Source organism: Centruroides sculpturatus, unplaced genomic scaffold (genome assembly GCF_000671375.1).
Source record: "Centruroides sculpturatus isolate CEXI.00-Female unplaced genomic scaffold, Cexi_2.0 scaffold693, whole genome shotgun sequence".
Lineage (NCBI taxonomy): Eukaryota > Metazoa > Arthropoda > Arachnida > Scorpiones > Buthidae > Centruroides > Centruroides sculpturatus.
The window spans coordinates 948-19271 of NW_019384855.1; the positions used below are offsets into that span (position 1 = coordinate 948).

The 18324-nt window shown below is 33.5% G+C and overlaps 1 protein-coding gene across 1 annotated transcript; it reads right to left on the bottom strand.

The window, feature by feature from the left end:
• Positions 1 to 14680: 14680 nt before the first annotated feature.
• On the bottom strand, positions 14681 to 16230 carry LOC111630557. Its single transcript, XM_023374673.1, has 3 exons — positions 16106 to 16230; positions 15877 to 15974; positions 14681 to 15201 (listed from the first exon to the last, which is right to left on the bottom strand). Exons 1-3 carry the CDS (start codon positions 16137 to 16139, stop codon positions 14773 to 14775), a joined length of 561 nt encoding a protein of 186 aa, XP_023230441.1. The 5' UTR covers positions 16140 to 16230; the 3' UTR covers positions 14681 to 14772.
• Between the last annotated feature and the right edge of the window lie 2094 nt (positions 16231 to 18324).

Sequence of the window (18324 nt, forward strand, 5' to 3'; positions counted from 1 at the left end):
TCTGGCTGTTTGGAAGCTGACAATACAGCACTTCAATTCGGCCATCAATATTCGAATATACAATAAATTTCTTATCGTCTTTTCACGCGTAGTATAAAAATTTGTAATAAGATACATAATGCAATTATAATAAAATATTAATTTTAATTATTTCAAAGCACGTTCAAATATGAAAATAATCGCGCAATATGTATTTACATTTTAGAAAATACAAAAGAAGCTGCGCCTTCACCGCTTCCAATGACCGCACGCTACTGATATAGACCTATATAGTTTTGTATAAAGATTTCTCTTTACTGCACAGTGGATAATTAATTAAGACCGATGATATTATAAATTATTGAACATCGTGCAAAGCTATTTTATTAAAAAGTCTATCCATAAAGTTGTAAATTATTAAATAAAATTAATAATAAGTCTAAACAAATACATATATTTCTATTTAATTGCACATTTTCGAGGCAAATGAAATAAATCGCGATTAACTGTTTCACTTTTAATTGAGACATTTTTGTTAAATGAATTACTTAAGTTACTTTAAAAAGTTTCGAATAATTAGCTTTCGAAATTATTACAAATTACAGTAGAGCGTCGATTATCCGAAAGTCAATCATCCGAAAGAATTCCAGTCGACAAATTTAAATTTTCGCCAGTGCTGTGGCGCTGCAATCTTTGGCTACGTTTTTGATACTAAATTAACTTCTGAAGTATAATTTTTTATTGTTTTTATAATTTTCAATATATTTATTTTGTTTGTACAATATTAAAAAATAATTTTTAACGATACAATAGTCTTCGTTAGGCTTAACATCGACGAAAATTCAACGCGAAGCGACATGCAACGGAGAAAATTTTCAACATTAGATACGTTAAACTATTTTTTCGTGCATAATCGGTTATCCGAAACATCGATCTTCAGAACAACCCCAGTCTCAGATTGGTTGGGATAATCGACGCTCTACTGTATTGTATTAAAATTCAAATGTAAAGTATGCTATTATACACAACAGCTAGAAAACAAAACCAAAATTATTATATTGTCTTGATAAAGGCTGCTCGGTGGCAACTATTCTGTCAACCAGGGCTGTGGAGTCGGAGTCGGAGTCGTGGAGTTTTGATGTTTTAGCCGGAGTCGGAGTCGTCAAAAAATCTGCCGACTCCGACTCCTTTTTATTTACCAACTTGTTATGTATATAAAACGGAAAAGTATTGGAATTGTGTAAAATTTGACCCTTTAAGTTTTTGTTTTTGCAAATCTACACGTTTGGAAACCTCCCGAACCCCTCAAAAAAGTCAATAAAGTGGAAAAATTCGCGCGCGCGTGTGTTGTCGTCTAATTTGTTTAATTTCTTTATTTTCTGTTCTGAGATATTAAACAATATTTCAGAACGGGTAAAGTTTAAGAAACGAAATGTGGCACTGTAGCTTGCGTATAAAGGGGCATTAATACTATTAAATTTTGGTTCTTAATTAAATTAAAGGTCGACAGGGTAAAGACATAAAAGTGGTCATGTGTCATATCTCTTAATGAATATTTTACTCGTTATTATCGTTCAAAATTTAAAAAAATAAAATAAAACTCGTCTTTACCCTCAAAGTCTTTACCCTTTTTTGCCATTTTATAACAGTACAGTAAAATCCGTTAAGATGTTCTCGCTTAAGATGTTAGAATGTATATGGGGACATGATTTAGTTCAACCACTTTGACTTAAATAACTAACTCCTGTGTTAAACCATCCGACTCCGGTTTTGACCACTCTGACCACAGAAATTATTACGCTTCAAACAGGGTAAACATAATCATGCCCCCACACACACAGTCTAACATCCACACATATAGAAAAAACCTCGAATCTTTTGCATATCTCGAAATTTCAAGGTGTCCCGAGTCCAAAAATGTAAAATTTGGGAGGGGTCATTTTCTGACCGAGCGCTACACTTTCCTCTGTCATATGTAACAGCCGGAAAAGTAAAAATTATCGAATACATATTTATATATTACTTAGAGAAGTCTTTTAGCTTTGGAATAAAAAGTTTCTACGCTCTATCTTTATTAGAACTCTATTTATTGAATATTTTATTCTGAGGTCACTTGATGACATCAGAATTTCCGGGTCTCTTTCGGTAACAAGTCTGCCCCTAGTCGGAGTCGGAGTCGGATGATACGGAAAAGTCGGAGTCGGAGTCGGAGTTGGAGTCGGTAGATTTTTATGCGACTCCACAGCCCTGCTGTCAACCCTAAATATATTACAGCGTATTTTGGTCCTGTGCAACAAATAAGGAATGTAGTAATTTGAAATTTTACACCGCAATTTATTAACACTTAAATAAGTAAATAAATTGTAACCCTCTTAACTTCCAGTTTTCGTTAACAGATGGCACTCCTATACTCCAAAGGTTCCTGTCATCATTATGGTAACCGATGTGGGTGGTTGCTTTGACCCAGATTTTCCGTTTTAAATTACTGGTTAGTCTTTTAATATTTTGTAAACTTTTAAAAGTCGTTTAAAAGTCGTTCAAAAGTCAAGAAAATTTCTTTATTATCACCTGGTAGAAATAAAGACACTTTCCTTTGACTTTAAAGTAAGTTGTCCTTTATTTGCTAATCCAAAACTACACCAGTATAATATGTCCTATTAATAAACAAGGCCCGAGTAGGGAAAGATACCAATGAGAATTTAAAATTCTTTATAATTTATGCCAAAGTATAATAAACTACATCGCTTTAAATCGCGCAATTTAAATGCTTAATTACGGCCTGACGGAAATGTGCCAGGAAGATTTCGACCTTACATTATTATATTTAATTGTCGAGTTAAAGTGCCACATAATATCCGTAATAAAGTTTAAATCCCGGAGCAGAATTCTATCTTCAAGTTCATTCTTTGTTCTGTTTTTATTTGTGAAATCATTTAAATTTCATTTTTGAATAAATTTTAGAATTTTCGTATAGAAGAGCCAACATATAGTACTTCTATTAACATTCAACTCTGAGACATAAAATAAAAGTTTATATCAAGAAATAAAATTTCTAGTCACGGCCTGAAAGTATACTTAAAATATATTAACAATTTATTTTGTATTTTTTAAATTATATTTTAATATCTCAATGACATCATCTCTATGTCCGGAATGACAAGTACTTGTCTGAGAAGCTAAAGTCAAAACAAGAGCCTTTCTTTAAAGTTTAGAGAATGTCACTACACTTATTTATACATTAATGCAATTAATCTGTTTTTACGCGTGAAACCCGAAACAAAGTATTCTACATCTTCGTGAGAGACGAACGACAAAGCGAAATACAAACTTCTGTTTGTCAACTCCGTCGCCTCTCAGCTCTCACCCGTCTCCATCGAGCTCGAAACTTTCAGGGAAAAGACTCCTCATCACTGATCCCTTCGTCCAAACGACTAGATTAGAACACAATCTGTAGATTACAGATTGATGTAAACTTTTTCTCTCTCGGTTGATTCGAGGTACAAATAGTTAATTTGTCGAAAGATATATTTTAATCTCCTTTTATATGTAATCGTCACTTTATTCTGCTCACTAAACTCACGACGTTATTTAGTACATTCTTTTCAATCAGATCGGTTAACTCTATCGACAAACTTATGACTCTCCCCTCTCGAACGTGAATTGATGTATAATTATAATCGCGAGGGAGGATGCGAATTCAAAATCGCAAATACGTGGATCAAGTATTAGATTTTCAACTCAGAATCTCACGTTTGTTTGATACCACTGACATACACCACTTAATTTAGATGTTGTATTTAGTTATGAGTGATTTCATCAATCGAGTAGATTATTATAATAAATAATCTAAAACTAGCTAAATTAAAAATAAATCGAATATGCATTGGAATAAACCAGCAATGATATATTGTGTCATCGTCACGATATCTGGCCTCAATTTTTAATCACATTTGTAAGTTACTTCATATAAAATATATGCTCTTTGCCTCAAATTACTACTTTGATGTCTTGCCCCTGTACATCATTCTTTTCCTTTAGCAATAGAGTCGTGCCAGTCATCTAACACCTTTCCGGGGAAAATTTTTGAATTGGAATAACGTGACATATGGTTTGTATCAAAAATAAATTCGGGGACCTGCTGCACGTGAAGTTTTCATATATATTCTCCATTTCATCTATCTAACTCTTTTGTCGAGATTAAGGAAGACATAAATTTCCACTGTTATCAGTCTATCGAAGTTTATAAGTGTTTTAAATTGCAGCTGAATAAATTAAATTAAATAGAACATTTAAGCCATTAATCATACTTAATTTCTGCGTCAGTCTGCAATTATAAAAAAGCACAAATTGCAGTTTATAGACTTTATTCACAAGCGGCTTACCCGTCAAACAACAGTAGAAAAACACTTGTGAATTGTAAATAACACGTTAGCTAAAAAATGATTTTTCCTAAATATTTTATATTTTAAAGTTTTAATAATTAATTTAATTAACCATTCGATTCCTCGAAATTAAAAAATGATGCGTGTCATTTCTTAATTCACATTTTAAAAACTTCTGAACAAAAATTATTTCCGTTTTAAAATTTGTATTTTTTTCAAAATTAACGTAATTTGGAAGACATTAATTGATTTAGAATAGCTTAAGTTACAAATCAGCATAGAAGTGCCTGTTGTGAAACATGGCTTTACTTGAAGTTCATTAACTGATAAATATAAACAAATAACAATCAAGTAGAAGATCCTACTCATTTAAAGTAAATTATGCTAATTAACCGATAAAACATTAAAAATATTTATTATAGCTAACGAGGTTGGAATCTGCCTTTGTTATTTGCTATTTGAACCTTTTTCCTGTCAAATATGCCTTATCGCTTTTATCACAGCGAAATTTTAAAGTTACTCGTCTTATTTTTAATTTTACTTTTATATAACACAAAAATTAAACTGTTTATTTCTTCCATTATACAACTAATGTTGTTGAAAACAATCGTATACGTTTGCAAAATCTCCGTGATATTTTAACACAGACCAAATATATACTAATCGTCGCAATCGAAACACCCCTAATTAAGGAAAATGGCGAGTAGGTGTGAACTGCGTACGTGGGTGATGGCATCAGAGACAGAGGCACGATCTTTGTTTTCATGTAACTGTTTATTAATATACAAAAGACAGGCGTTTTCTTTTCGCCAGTAAGACGATTTCTATGTCGAACGATATACGATGTTCGCAATAAGAAAGTTACTCAAATTGGTCGCTTTTTCTGGCAAAATCGGTGTGCTAAACGAGTGTTTACTGATAGACAATGCGAAGAACACAGTCCATTTTTTCTCGTTACTAGAATAAAAGTTTCGCTGTCTTAGCCGGAGAGCTCTTAGGTTTAAGAAAGCTCTATCTGACCGGTAGAATCACTTTCGTCGACTCGGTGAGAATCCCTTGATTTCCGGGAAAATCCCTTTCGGTCGGCAATTGTTCTCTGTACTAGTGCAAAATATCTACTGTTCTAGTACAGATAACAATTGTTTCTGTCCTTGAATTCGAGCTTCTTAAAAGTTTCGCATCCTCGATCGAACGTTCCGGTTGGTCGCGATCTCCATGTTTCACGTTTCCGATAGTCCGTGGTGTGTTACCAGGGCCAGTCGAGACAAAATTCGGAAATCGAACACCAGCCGAAAATGTTTATCGAATCTGCCCGTAATTGAGAGTAAACGTTTTTACTCCGATTGTAAATATTACCAGCCGCACTCGCCTGACATTTGATTTTATTATACATTCTTTATTTCCGTTTTCGCCATCCTTGGAGAAAACGGTCGAATTTCCGATGTGTTGTCTCGAGATATTTTAATTACTTACAGCATTTTATTCGAAGCAACTTTTTCTTTTAGAACAGATTTCGGTCGAAGTTTCGGACTGTCGTCGAGACCTACAGAGCTTTCGGGCGTTAAAAACGTTGCCCTGTAAAGCAGCATTTTCTTAATCCGTGTCAGGAGTTACAATTATATTCATTTCCCTTTCTTTCCTTTTTGAATAACTGCCATATGCATTTTAAATATTAATTTGTCGATTTTTCTGCTTTTGTTTATTTCTTATAAACGTTACCGTGCAGTGTCATTTCCTATGTTAATTACTGCATATACTGAACCATTACAGTAGCAGATTTCATATAATTTTAAATGCCTGGTTAAGCTAAATCAAAATTATTCCTATAAATTATAGGAATATTTTAAATATTCCTATAATTATTTATAAATATTTATAAATATTCAAATAAATATTCAAATATTTATAAATATAATATTTATAAATATTTAAATATTTAACGTGTACTAATATTTATTGAAAATTCTCCTTAATCCTTTTTGAAATAGCATTTGTTATTTGGTTTTTTTAGCTGTGAAATGCCAGCTGCTATTGCTGACGTGTAGCTTATTGTAAAGGCAGATTAAAGTAAAAAAAAAAAATTTATTTAATTACAGAACCAAACGTATTTATTCAAAACTTATATTTCGCTTGTTAAAGTCAGTTTTTCTTTATAAACATTTCAAAGTTATACGTTTTTTTAATGAAAAGTCTTTCTTAAATGAGCTGAAACGACAGAGAATAAAACGACCGTTATTTCATTTTTACCTTAAAATCCTCTTTAGTCCTTCTATTATCGAAGATTGTTCAGAATTGAAAGAATCCAATTAATGCAAACTTAAGCTTTGTTACGTGTATTTTAATTTTACTAGACAGACATCAAAATATACTGTACATTAAAATATTTCTCAATTTTAGTTTCTAAATTATTACAATTTTTATTTGTTTTCAATCATGACTTAAATCGCATATTAAATTTTAAAAAGCAATACAAGCAAATGAGCTGATTTTATTATCAAAATATTGTATGAAAATTAGGTATTTTCAAATGGAAAAAAGTTAGTTACGATTGAGTGTTATAAAACAAATCCTTTGGTGAAAGTGGATGGATTTGTGTAAATATTTCTCATGCCTAAGTTCGAAATTTAAATAAAGATCAAACTAGTTCGTCTGAGTGTCGATTTATGCAGGCGCGACTCTGTTTGGCGATTTCTTGCCCGGGTCCATCCCATTTGTTGTAAGTTATCCACAGATAGATTTTAATAGCTATATAGAGAATTGTTTTGCAGAATTATTCGGCCGCAATTTGAAACAACTGTAGACTTATAAATTCTCTCTGACTGTGTTCTTCCTTAATCCAGAATATAACCACCGGGTTACTGATATGTCTGAATTCGAGTACGGTCCCTTCACTCGGCTGTGAAAATGAAATAAACGACGGAATTACAATGATGTGGTGCCTGTTAAAGGAATTTTGTTACATGGAAAAGAAGCCTGATGTAATCAATATGGTAGAATGTCTTTCCATATTATTTGGAGTCAATGTATACGATTTACCAAAAGAGGTTTTCGATGCTTATGTAAACAAAACATACGTATCTGTTGATAGAATTTACAACAATATCCATACTGGAGTGATTAATTGTGAATTGATCTATAGCAGTCAATCATTAAATAGTCGATCTCCTCTGAGTAATCTAAATCAGTTTATGATTGACGATGTAAGCGATTTTATATCGACGGTGATTAACTTATTTACCTATTTTTATCCTTAAATTCCACTAGATTGAAATGTACCTTTTTACGTTAATATATCAAACTATTCTTGATATAGCCTACTTTTATGGAAATGTAATGAAATATATATTCAACTGCATACAAATATGCATTTCTGGCTGATTTCATTCTTTTCCATAAATATTTACTGAAAATTCCCCTTAATCGTTTTTGAAATTGAATTTATTTGCTTTTTTTGCTGTGAAATGTCAGCTGCTATTGTTTAAGTGCAGCTGATTGTAAATGCAGATTAAAGCAGAAATAATTTGATTTAATTACAGAAGCAATCGGATTCTTCTGCTTGATTTGTTGTTGAACTTTTATTTAAATATACTTTTCTGTGTTTTGGGTTCTATTCAGTGTTTATTCTTGCTGTTTTTTTTTGTCATTTTTGTTACTATTTGTGTTACTGCTTAGATTTTGAGTTAGAATTTTTTCTCAATAGGTTAGACTTTTCATTTTCATGTGTTCTTTTTTATTTGTTAGGCTTATCTAGCTCAGTTTTTTCAATTTAATCAATTTAATTTTATTTTTTTTCAACTTCCACTCGATTACCTTCCTGTTTTTTGCCGGTTTATTTTGTAAATTTTTAGTTTTTAGGGTTTTTTCAGTTAGTTAATCTTGTCTTAGTTTAGGTCTAAGTTTTTTTTTTTTTTAGTTAATTATGTGTTCAGGTGTTTAGTTTATGTTATTTATATTATTTTTCTCAGTCAGTTAGTTTTCGTGTTTCTCGGGTTTTCTGGTTTTATTGCATTGTAATATTTTTGGTTATTTAGGTTTTTCTAAGTTGTTCTTCAGCCTTTTCGGTTGTATGTTCATATTTAGGTTTTACTAGGCCAGTGTGAACTGCATAGCCGTTTTCATAACTTTTCAGTGTTAGTATTTTTGCTTTTTTCTGGTTTCTGTTATTTGTAGTTAGCTTTCTCTTTGTAATTCGTTTCCTTATTAGGTGCATTGTTTCCCCCGTTAGGCCACCCTATTCTAGTGTTTTTTAGTTTTTCGGTTTACTGTTTCGCAGTATTCTGGTTTTTAGTTCTGTTCTTTTCCTTCGTTTAATTTAAACTACCTTAAAACTAATAACTCATAAGTAGTACAAGGGTCTTTCTAGTTCTCGAAGCACTGGAAAACCAAGAGTTCATGTTGGATGTCCTGTCTGTCCTCAACAAACTTAGTGAATTTTTGGACATTGTTCTGGTTAACTGTCCAGAAGAATGCAGCTCTGTTGTTCACAATGAACACAGAATCAAAACTCGTGAAGCTGCTAACGATCTGTTTGTTTTAGCAGACAAGACTATCTGTGCATCATCTCACCGTCCCAATAATGATGTCGACATGTTGAACAGTGTAATCAGTGAAGCTGTTTCCAAATCTTTAACAGATAGTGTTAGTTGCATTCAACAAGATGTTTCCGAGAAGGTCGGATCATTAAGAGATTGCAAAGTAAATAAAATCTTGGACAATGTACAAACACTATTCCAACAAGTTTACCGACCTCCTCTTATGCTGGTGTCGTTGCTAGGGCTAACACAACAAACACGAAAATTATACAAAAAACGGTACAAAAACAACCATATTCCAGTCTGGAACTCACGCTGTTCTTGTGTTTCCAAAAGAGAACATTAACATTAACCAAGATGAAATTAGAAATACACTCATCACAAACATAAAACTGAGCCAGCTAGGGATTTTTGTAAAAGCGCTTCGAAACATCAAAAACAATGAATTTTCCATTCAATTAAATACATAAAGTGACAAAATGGTGGCTGCCATTAACTCAGTCAAAACATTAACGGATAGGTTAAATATTAAATATTCTGCAGCCAAACAACTGAAGGTTATTCTGTTAAATGTCCCGGGCAATGCTGTCACTAGTGACTTCATTGAAAAAAAACAACTAGAACAACTAGAACACTGCAATAAATTAAAATAAACAACTAGAACACTGCAATAAATACTACACATACTCATCAGGAATTCAAAGACTCTTGCAGTGTTCTTTCCTAGATAAACCACAACACGACAGACACTTCTAGATTACATGTTGTTCTACAGATTACTTCTAGTATTAAGAAAACGCTAATCCAACAGCAGTATGTTAGTGTGCAATGGGCAACGATAGTAGCAGATGATTACGTTTTTTTCAAACACTGTTGCAAATGCTGTGTTATGGCCATCTAGCTAGTAAATGCACACTAAAACAACATTGTAGTCACTACGTGGGCAACCACAGCTACAAGGTTTGCCGCGTCCACAGTAGGGAACCGTGCTGTGTAAATTGTGCGAAGGCCAATAACACTCTACCAGAAGGGAGCAAACATAAGACTGCGCGTTCTCGCAACAGTGCTCCATAACCAAACGCATGAAAACACAAGCTGCCAGTATGGTAAGCTATGAATAATACACTCCTTTACAATGTGAACACAGGCAGCTATAAAATCATACAGATTAATGCACACAAATGCAAAGCTGTCTGCTTCCTCCTCCCTCCTCATTCACACTTCCAATGTACACGATACAGACATCATCATGATCCAAAGGCCCTACACTATTAACAACATGATAGTCAAGTTCAATGACTGGAAAGTCTATCCAGCTCAGGATCCTGGCTATCGCATCAAGGCTGGTATTATCATCAGGAGCAAAAACATTACCACCTGTCTTATTTCCCAACACACCACAGAATGCATTACCGCCATCTGTGTTACAAACAATAATACTCATCTTTACATATGTTCTGTCTACATTTCAGATACCACTAACATTGAGATGGCCATTGAAGCATTGAAGACATTCATCATCTCCTGAACTCATACAACGATAAACCTATCCTAATAAGAGGTGACTTCTGCAACAAGTCTGCGACCTAGCATAGACCAAAAGATTACCCTAGGGGTAACATAGTTAAAGAAACCATGGTCCAACACAACCTTACTCACTTGAACACAAGCAATCTTCCGACCTACTCCTGTACAGCAGGAGAAAGTTGGATTGAACTAAAATTAATTAGTAGATTTACCTTTTCTATTATTTAACTTATAGATTAAATTATAATTATGATCTAACTAAACATTTAAAGTTAATTATCTCTATCTCAACTGTTAAACCAAACCGAAGGGTAGCTTTACACAGAATTGCTAAGTCTGATATCCATTTACAACTGGTCCATTTCATAAACCTTATTCTCAGACACTTAGAATATTCGAGATTTCCATCAGTCCCGGGACATGCGAGGGTTCTCGGCAAAGACATCGCTGACCGTCTTGCCAAACAAGCTGTAGTCTTCAGTCACTATTACTTTCAGTTACATTCCTACCTAATACATCAACAATCATGTCAAAAAGCAAATCTTCATTCTCTGGCAAGACAGCTGGAACCATGACACCACTGGTAGGCTAACTTACACTTTCATCCTAAGGTTGACAACACCGTGACTCTTCACCACTTTTAACCTAGTTACACTTTCACTCAGCTACTTACAGAACACAGCTGCTTTAAGCAATACTTGCATAGATATAACCTTGGTACTGTTGAATACCACAATGTGGTTGTGGTATTTAACAGAACCAAACATCATTTCACTTAGTTTCTCGCTGAAATAGGTACACTCACAATAGGGATAGCTTAATGAGAGCTGCTGTTCTTGAAAGGTAAATTGGCCTTGCTGTTTACCTTTCAAATGACGCAAATGAGTTTGTGCGGGTTGCCGCACCAACTCATTTGCAAACGTACAGTGTTCCATCATCAACTCGCATTTATATTTCTTAGTGGGGCCCTTCAGAGTACTCATTCCGGGGGCACGGATGGCAATTAGCTTTCTCTTGTTTTGTTTCAACTCTCGGTACATATCTGCCTTTCAACTTTGTATTTTAATTCTTATTTTCTGTCTATTTCAGTCTAAATTCGGTTAGTCCTAGTTGTAAGTTAGATTAGGGACTCAGCTCGGTTTCTGGTTATGTTAAATTAAATTAGGGTTTGTTAGCTTTAATCGTCTTGTTAGATCCGTTCTAATTTATGGTAGGTTAGTTTAGTTTAGTTAGTGAGTAATTTAACGTTTAAAAATAGATAATAAATAAATAAATAAATGTGAGATGCAAACCAGCCCTGTAATTAATAAAAAAATTTAATTGGAAAAAGTAAAATTTTAGACGAAAATATTCATTGATTTTATGGGAAAATTATATTTTCTAAAACGAAGGAAACTGGTAAAAGTCACTTCTTTCAGTAAATTTGTTGAGTTAAAGCTGGTCTTTTTATTTCGGTAACAGCCGACACTTTATCGAATTACTCGTGATCCTCCCCACTCAACTCGTTTTTGAACCGAATAGATCGAAACATTCGCGAGTTAGGACGCGTTTAACTCTGTCCAAACTGGTGTCAGATCCTGACAGAAGACAGAAATCTCTCGATTTTCTTGTCTCCGATAATCTACAAAAGCCATCCAGTTACAAAGTAAATATACCCGTCCTGAATAAACGGTCTATAGAAACCCCCCCCTTAACCTCGGCTTCTCACAAAACCCGTTCACTCAGGATGCAGACGGGAAATTATAAAACAACGAGCAATTATTTATTGTGACGTCGTCGCTAAGCCTAGCTGCAATTTTTATAAATCATATTTTTAAATATTTACTTAATTTAAAATATATGCTCTCCACCACAAATTAGTAGTATCTTGCCCCTGTACATTATACTTTTCTTGTGGCAACAGAATCGTGCCGGTCATCTATCTAACTGCTTATAACAGAAAATATATGAATTGAAATGACATGACTTTCGATTTGTATCAGAAGTTCGTATATTAATCAGAGCTGCCCTAATTCTTTACACCTGTATTCTCGGCATTTATCTGTCTAACTGTGTTTTCGAGATTAAGGAAGTACAGACAATAGGAATTTATAAATCTACAATTTTTTCAAATTGCAGCTCAACCAAGAAAAAGTAGAAAATGTCATCCAATTCGGTGGTCCTTCCTCAAACCAAAATTTACTCCAGGTGGGTCATCCAAATTAATTTACTGGATTGCCAACACGAAGGGATAGAAGTCATCGGGAATAAAAATAGATTCGAATCACAACGATCACCTCTCGAATACATCAGTCATTGCATCAACCAGGTATTTATCAACCTGCGAAGATATGTGAACTGTCTTTCTCTCGAAATTAAGCGAAATTAGTTTGTTAGTTAAGAATACAGCAATAGAATGCCGCAGCTACGTGTATTTTGATCATCTTATATTGTGTGAACCCGAAGGTTTTGAGGGCGTAAATGTTTGAGTTTAACATATTTTTACATTACAGAATAAAAAATAATTTATCGCAAGTTATAACGGAAATAGATCGGATGTCAAATTTTACACATCCACAAGGTAGGAAGGAAGAAAGACAAGCCATCGTCCGTTTGTTAGAATAACGAGTGAACGACCTGTTGGCTCAGTGCCAACGACGATCTTATAAAAACGATCGTCACGGGAAGTTCAGGGCGATCTTCCCCTCAGCGCGACCGTCCCTCCGCGCGATCTTCAGGAAGGTCTGATTACAAGTGTCTCCCGTCCGATCCTGTCAGAGGAGAAGCCGGTAGAAGACATAAGCCTGTGACAGACAGACAGCTTCCATAATCCAGAATAATCGTCGTCATCCAACATAAGGTATACCTGACCGCCAATATAACTCTCTCACTCTAGAGCCTTTGTAAACTCTCTCACGCGGCCTAATAAGTAGTTAGATCGCCATTATAGATAGATTTGGGTTATCCACATTTAAGCATTAAGTCTGTAACTTTCATATGTATACTCCTGTAAATTAACTTCAGTTATAGAATAAACCTTTATTTTGTTATTTGTTAAACCTGTCTCCTGTCTATCCGAGGAAACCTGCCGACTTACCGACCACTCCCCACTCGATTTGCCCTCCTAGCCATCCAACGACTCCGAGATCGGGCTTTACCAGCCTGTGCAGATTAAGTGGTCAGTACGAGATTAATTAACCCCTGACCCACTGCTTATCTCACATATTGTGTTAATTAGCTTCGTAGTTAAGAAATGCATTTAATCCTATTAAATAACTTTAGTTACTGGGCTACAATTTGAAAAAAATTTCTACATTGTAGCTGTCTGTTCTGACATTCCTTAACCTCGAGAATAGATCTTAAAGGAGTCAACACTGGCCAAGCGGTTCCGTTCCCCTAATGTTGCGAGTTCGGTCGTGGGTTTGCACCTGACCACGTGGACTTTTCCGTGCTTTCTCCAGGTCTACAAAAAGACCTCCCGAAAGGAATCCCCTCCTAGGCAGATCGCAAAAGTGTTGTGTTGCCGTAAATTAATAAACAAACAAGATTTGAAAGAAGTGAGGAAGGCTATATATAATGTTCCCAGGCAAACCGGAAGTTACGTTATTGCAATTCAAACATTTTTTCCTCGAAGGCCGGCACGACTCTATTGCTGCAGGATAAGAACGATGTAGACGGGAAAGACATTACTAATTTGAGGTAGACAGCATATATTTTAAATGAAAAAATTATTAAGAATGTTGTGATATCTCAATAAATAGCTGCTCAATAAATAGGTTTTTCGTTGTCGTTAATAATTTTTTTCAGTGAATTGCATCTGGGTTTCTTTATTTTTTGTTTTTCATCTCGATGCTTTATCTCTAAGACCCACATCAGATGCAGCTGGCGGGCGAGATAACGTGTCAAGGTAGAAGGGTTTTCTGTGTTTCCAAAATAATACAGAATTCTCGACTCGAGAAACGTTATCGTCTGTTTACATATTGTTTTCGAGTCGCGAAAAGTGGGAACACGCACGCGGCCGATTTAATGAGCTCTGCACAGACTTTCAAGAACTCGTGCAACAACTAGAACGTAAAAATGCGTTTAAACTAAAACAACTGCTTTTCTTTGTGCTCTATTGTGGATGCGATGTGGAAATATACGTCATATATTGCCACATCGCGTGTGGATATTGCAGTGTCGAACGCGACAAAAAAAATATTTTTCAGCCGATTAAGATAATTCTCAAAGAGTTATGCCAATGTTTGTTTGGAAAAGAATGAAATCAGCCAGAAATCCATATTTGTATGCAGTTGAATATATATTTTATTACATTTCAATAAATGTAGGCTACATCAAGAATAGTTTGATATATTAACGTAAAAAGGTACATTTTAATCAAGTGGAATTTGATTATATAAAGAGACATAATACTCAATGTACCAAGTTATAAATTCTCTTATCTGTTCTTGAGTAAGCTGATTTAGATCACTCAGAGGAGATCGACTATTTAATGATTGACCGCCATAGATCAATTCACAATTAATCACTCCAGTATGGATATTGTTGTAAATACTATCAACAGACACGTATGTTTTGTTTACATAAGCATCGAAAACCTCTTTTGGTAAATCGTATACATTTACTCCAAAGAATGTTGAAAGACATTCTACCATATTGATTGCATCAGGCTTCTTTTCCATGTAACAAAATTCCTTTAACAGGCACCATATCATTGTACTTCCGTCGTTTATTTCATTTTCACAGCCGAGTGAAGGGACCGTACTCGAATTCAGACACATCAGTAACCCGGTGTTTATATTCTGAAAATATCAAGAAAGATTGAAATTTGAAAAAAGAATTTCTAATTAATTTTCAAGATTTGTGCGTAGAATTTCTAGTTAAGTGACAGAATTGTCAACATTAAACGTATCTTACAATAAAAATTTGCCAAACAATAGAGGCAATTGTTATTGTAAGGACATTAATTAAAAATTACAATTACTTAATGAATAATAATGATGTATCGACTGTTAAAAAAAACCTATAGAAAAATCTATTTGATTCACCTTACAACACGTAAAGTACAATTAAAAACGAATCGTAAATTTCTTAAGTAATGGCGCATTTTCTAAATTAATGGCAAATAATGATTGTTCTAATTAATTTCGTACGAGAGAAGTTACTTTCTTTCATGTCTCATCTCGATCACGACAAAATTACATTCAAAAATTAATAATAAATATTTTAAAAATAAAGCAGAATTAAGAATTTAATGAAAAATTCTTCAGACAAAATTGTCGTTATTACAAAGACACTTTAATTACGTTGTTGTAAGAAATATGACTCGGTCGTCCGGGCACTATTTATACGATATTTAGTACGTAAATGTTCAAGAAGTATAAACCGAGTCCAAGTGTGTATAACAAGTAACATTAATGCGTACTGAAACACAATATACAATTAATTATTTGCGTTAAAGAAGAGTTTTTACTTACGGAAGGAATTGCTTCAACCTTTTCGATCAATGTAGAAAGTGAAATATCTTTATCAGTCGAACCCAACACAAAATTCCCGGGTTGATTTGGAATTAAACCTTAAAAATAAATTACGATTAAAACAAAAATATTAATGTTGAAGAAAATTTTACAATAAATTCATTGCCTGAAAAACATTCAGAAAGAACAAATTTCGCTAATCGCTAATAGAAAATAAATAAATATGTACTTAAGATGAAAAACGGCAGCAAGAACTTCATCATGATTCTACTTGCGAGTGGAAAGCACAGGAGAATGCGTAATTTGCAACTTCAATTACAACTGACGAATTGTCTTGTATGACTCCAATTCATATGTTTCAAAATGTACAAGTAAAATTTGACGTCACATAGATGTATACAGCGCGATATTTGCATCTGTTCCAGTTAATTCCACATACATTTTTCTCCAAAACATTTTTAAAGCTAAAAAATAAAATTATAAATTCTTTATTTAAATTTCGACGACATTTGAAATATTTAAAATTTAATCTTAAATAAGCATTCGTTTTAAAATTTCCGAAAGAAATTACATACAAACCAGCAATTATTTATTGCCGCCCGATCATATTGCCGGGTTAAAAATTCTAATCGTATTTTTAATTTATTTAATTTAAAATACACGCTCTGAACCCCATATTACTAGTGGCTGGTCTCTGTACATCATACTTTTCCTGTAGTAATAGATGTGTCGTCTCCTATATATTTCCTTACAGAGGGAAATGTTTCAATTTAAATAACGTCAATTTCGATTTGTATGGGACGTTCCTGTATAGTTAATCGGGACCTACGTATCGATTCCTTCCATGTCTTGTCTTGGATTTTATCTATCTAATCTCCAGAACGGAGGTAGATAGATGAAAACCAAGGCAATTAAGCAATTTCACAGTCAGAGAGAATTTATAAGTCTACAGGATTTTCAAATTGCGGCCCAATATTTCTGCTAAATAATTCTTTATATCGCTATTAAAATCTATCCGTAGATAACTTACAACAAATGGGATCGATCCTGGCAAGAAATCGCCAAACAGAGTCGCGCCTGCATAAATCGACATTCAGACGAACTGGCTTGATTCTTATTTAAATTTCGAACTTAGGCATGAGAATATTTACACATATTTATCTACTTTCACAGAAGAATTTGTTTTATAAAACTCAATTGTAACTAACTTTTTTTCCGTTTGAAAATACCGAATTTTAATACAATATTTTAATCATAAAATCAGCTCATTTGCCTGTATTGTTTTTTAAAATTTAATATGCGATTTAGGTCATGATTGAAAACAACTAATTACCGTAATAATTTAGAAACTAAAATCGAGAATTATTTTAATGTACAGTACATTTTGATGTCTGTCTAGTAAAATTAAATATACCTAACAAAGCCTAAGTTTGCATCAGTTGGATTCTTTCAATTCTGAACAATCTTCGATAATAGAAGGATTAAAAAGGATTCTAAGGTTAAAAAAAAAACGTTCGTTTTATCCTCTGTCGTTTCAGCTTATATAAAAAGGACTTTTCGTGAGAAAAACATAAAAATTTGAAATGTTTATAAAGAAAAACTGACTTTAATAAGAGAAATATAAGTTTTGAGTAAACTCGCTTGGTTCTGTAATTGAATAAAATTATTATTTTTTATTTTTTACTTTAATCTGCCTTTACAATAAGCTATAAGTCAGCATTAGCAGCTGGCATTTCACAGCTAAAAAAAGCAAATAACAAATGCAATTTCAAAAAGGATTAAGGAGAATTTTCAATAAATATTAGTACACGTTTTAATATTCAAATATTTATAAATATTTATAAATAATTATAGGAATATTTAAAATATTCCTATAATTTATAGGAATAATTCTGATTTAGCTTAACCAGGCATTTAAAATTATATGAAATCTGCTACTGTACAGATGAAATGGTTGAGTATATGCAGTAATTAACATAGGAAATGGCACTGCACAGTAACGTTTATAAGAAATAAACAAAAGCAGAAAAATCGACAAATTAATATTTAAAATGCATACGACAGTTATTCAAAATGGAAAGAAAGGGAAATAAATATAATTGTAACTCCTGACACGGATTAAGAAAATGCTGCTATACAGGGCAACGTTTTTTATCGCCCGAAAGCTCTGAAGGTCTCGACGACAGTCCGAAACTTCGACCGAAATCTGTTCTAAAGGAAAAAGTTGCTTCGAATAAAATGCTGTAAGTAATTAAAATATCAACAGATCGCCCATAAAGAGCGACCAATTTGAAAAACTTTTTTATAGCGAACATCGCATCCCGTTCGAACATTGAAATCGTCTTACTGGCGAAAGGATGATGTCTTATATAAGATGTCTTTTGTATATTAATAAACGGGTGTTACATGAAAACGAAGTTCGTGCCTCTGTCTCTGATGCCACCACCC

What these genes read in the sequence shown, in the direction of transcription:
- LOC111630557 (XM_023374673.1), bottom strand. Translation starts at nt 16,139, where the DNA reads ATGATGAAGTTCTTGCTGCCGTTTTTCATCTTAA. An exon ending in GCTGCCGTTTTTCATCTTAA is followed by an intron (nt 15,975 to 16,105) that starts GTACATATTTAT and finishes TTTATTTTTAAG; the next exon opens with GTTTAATTCCAAATCAACCC. An exon ending in AGGTTGAAGCAATTCCTTCC is followed by an intron (nt 15,202 to 15,876) that starts GTAAGTAAAAAC and finishes TGATATTTTCAG; the next exon opens with AATATAAACACCGGGTTACT.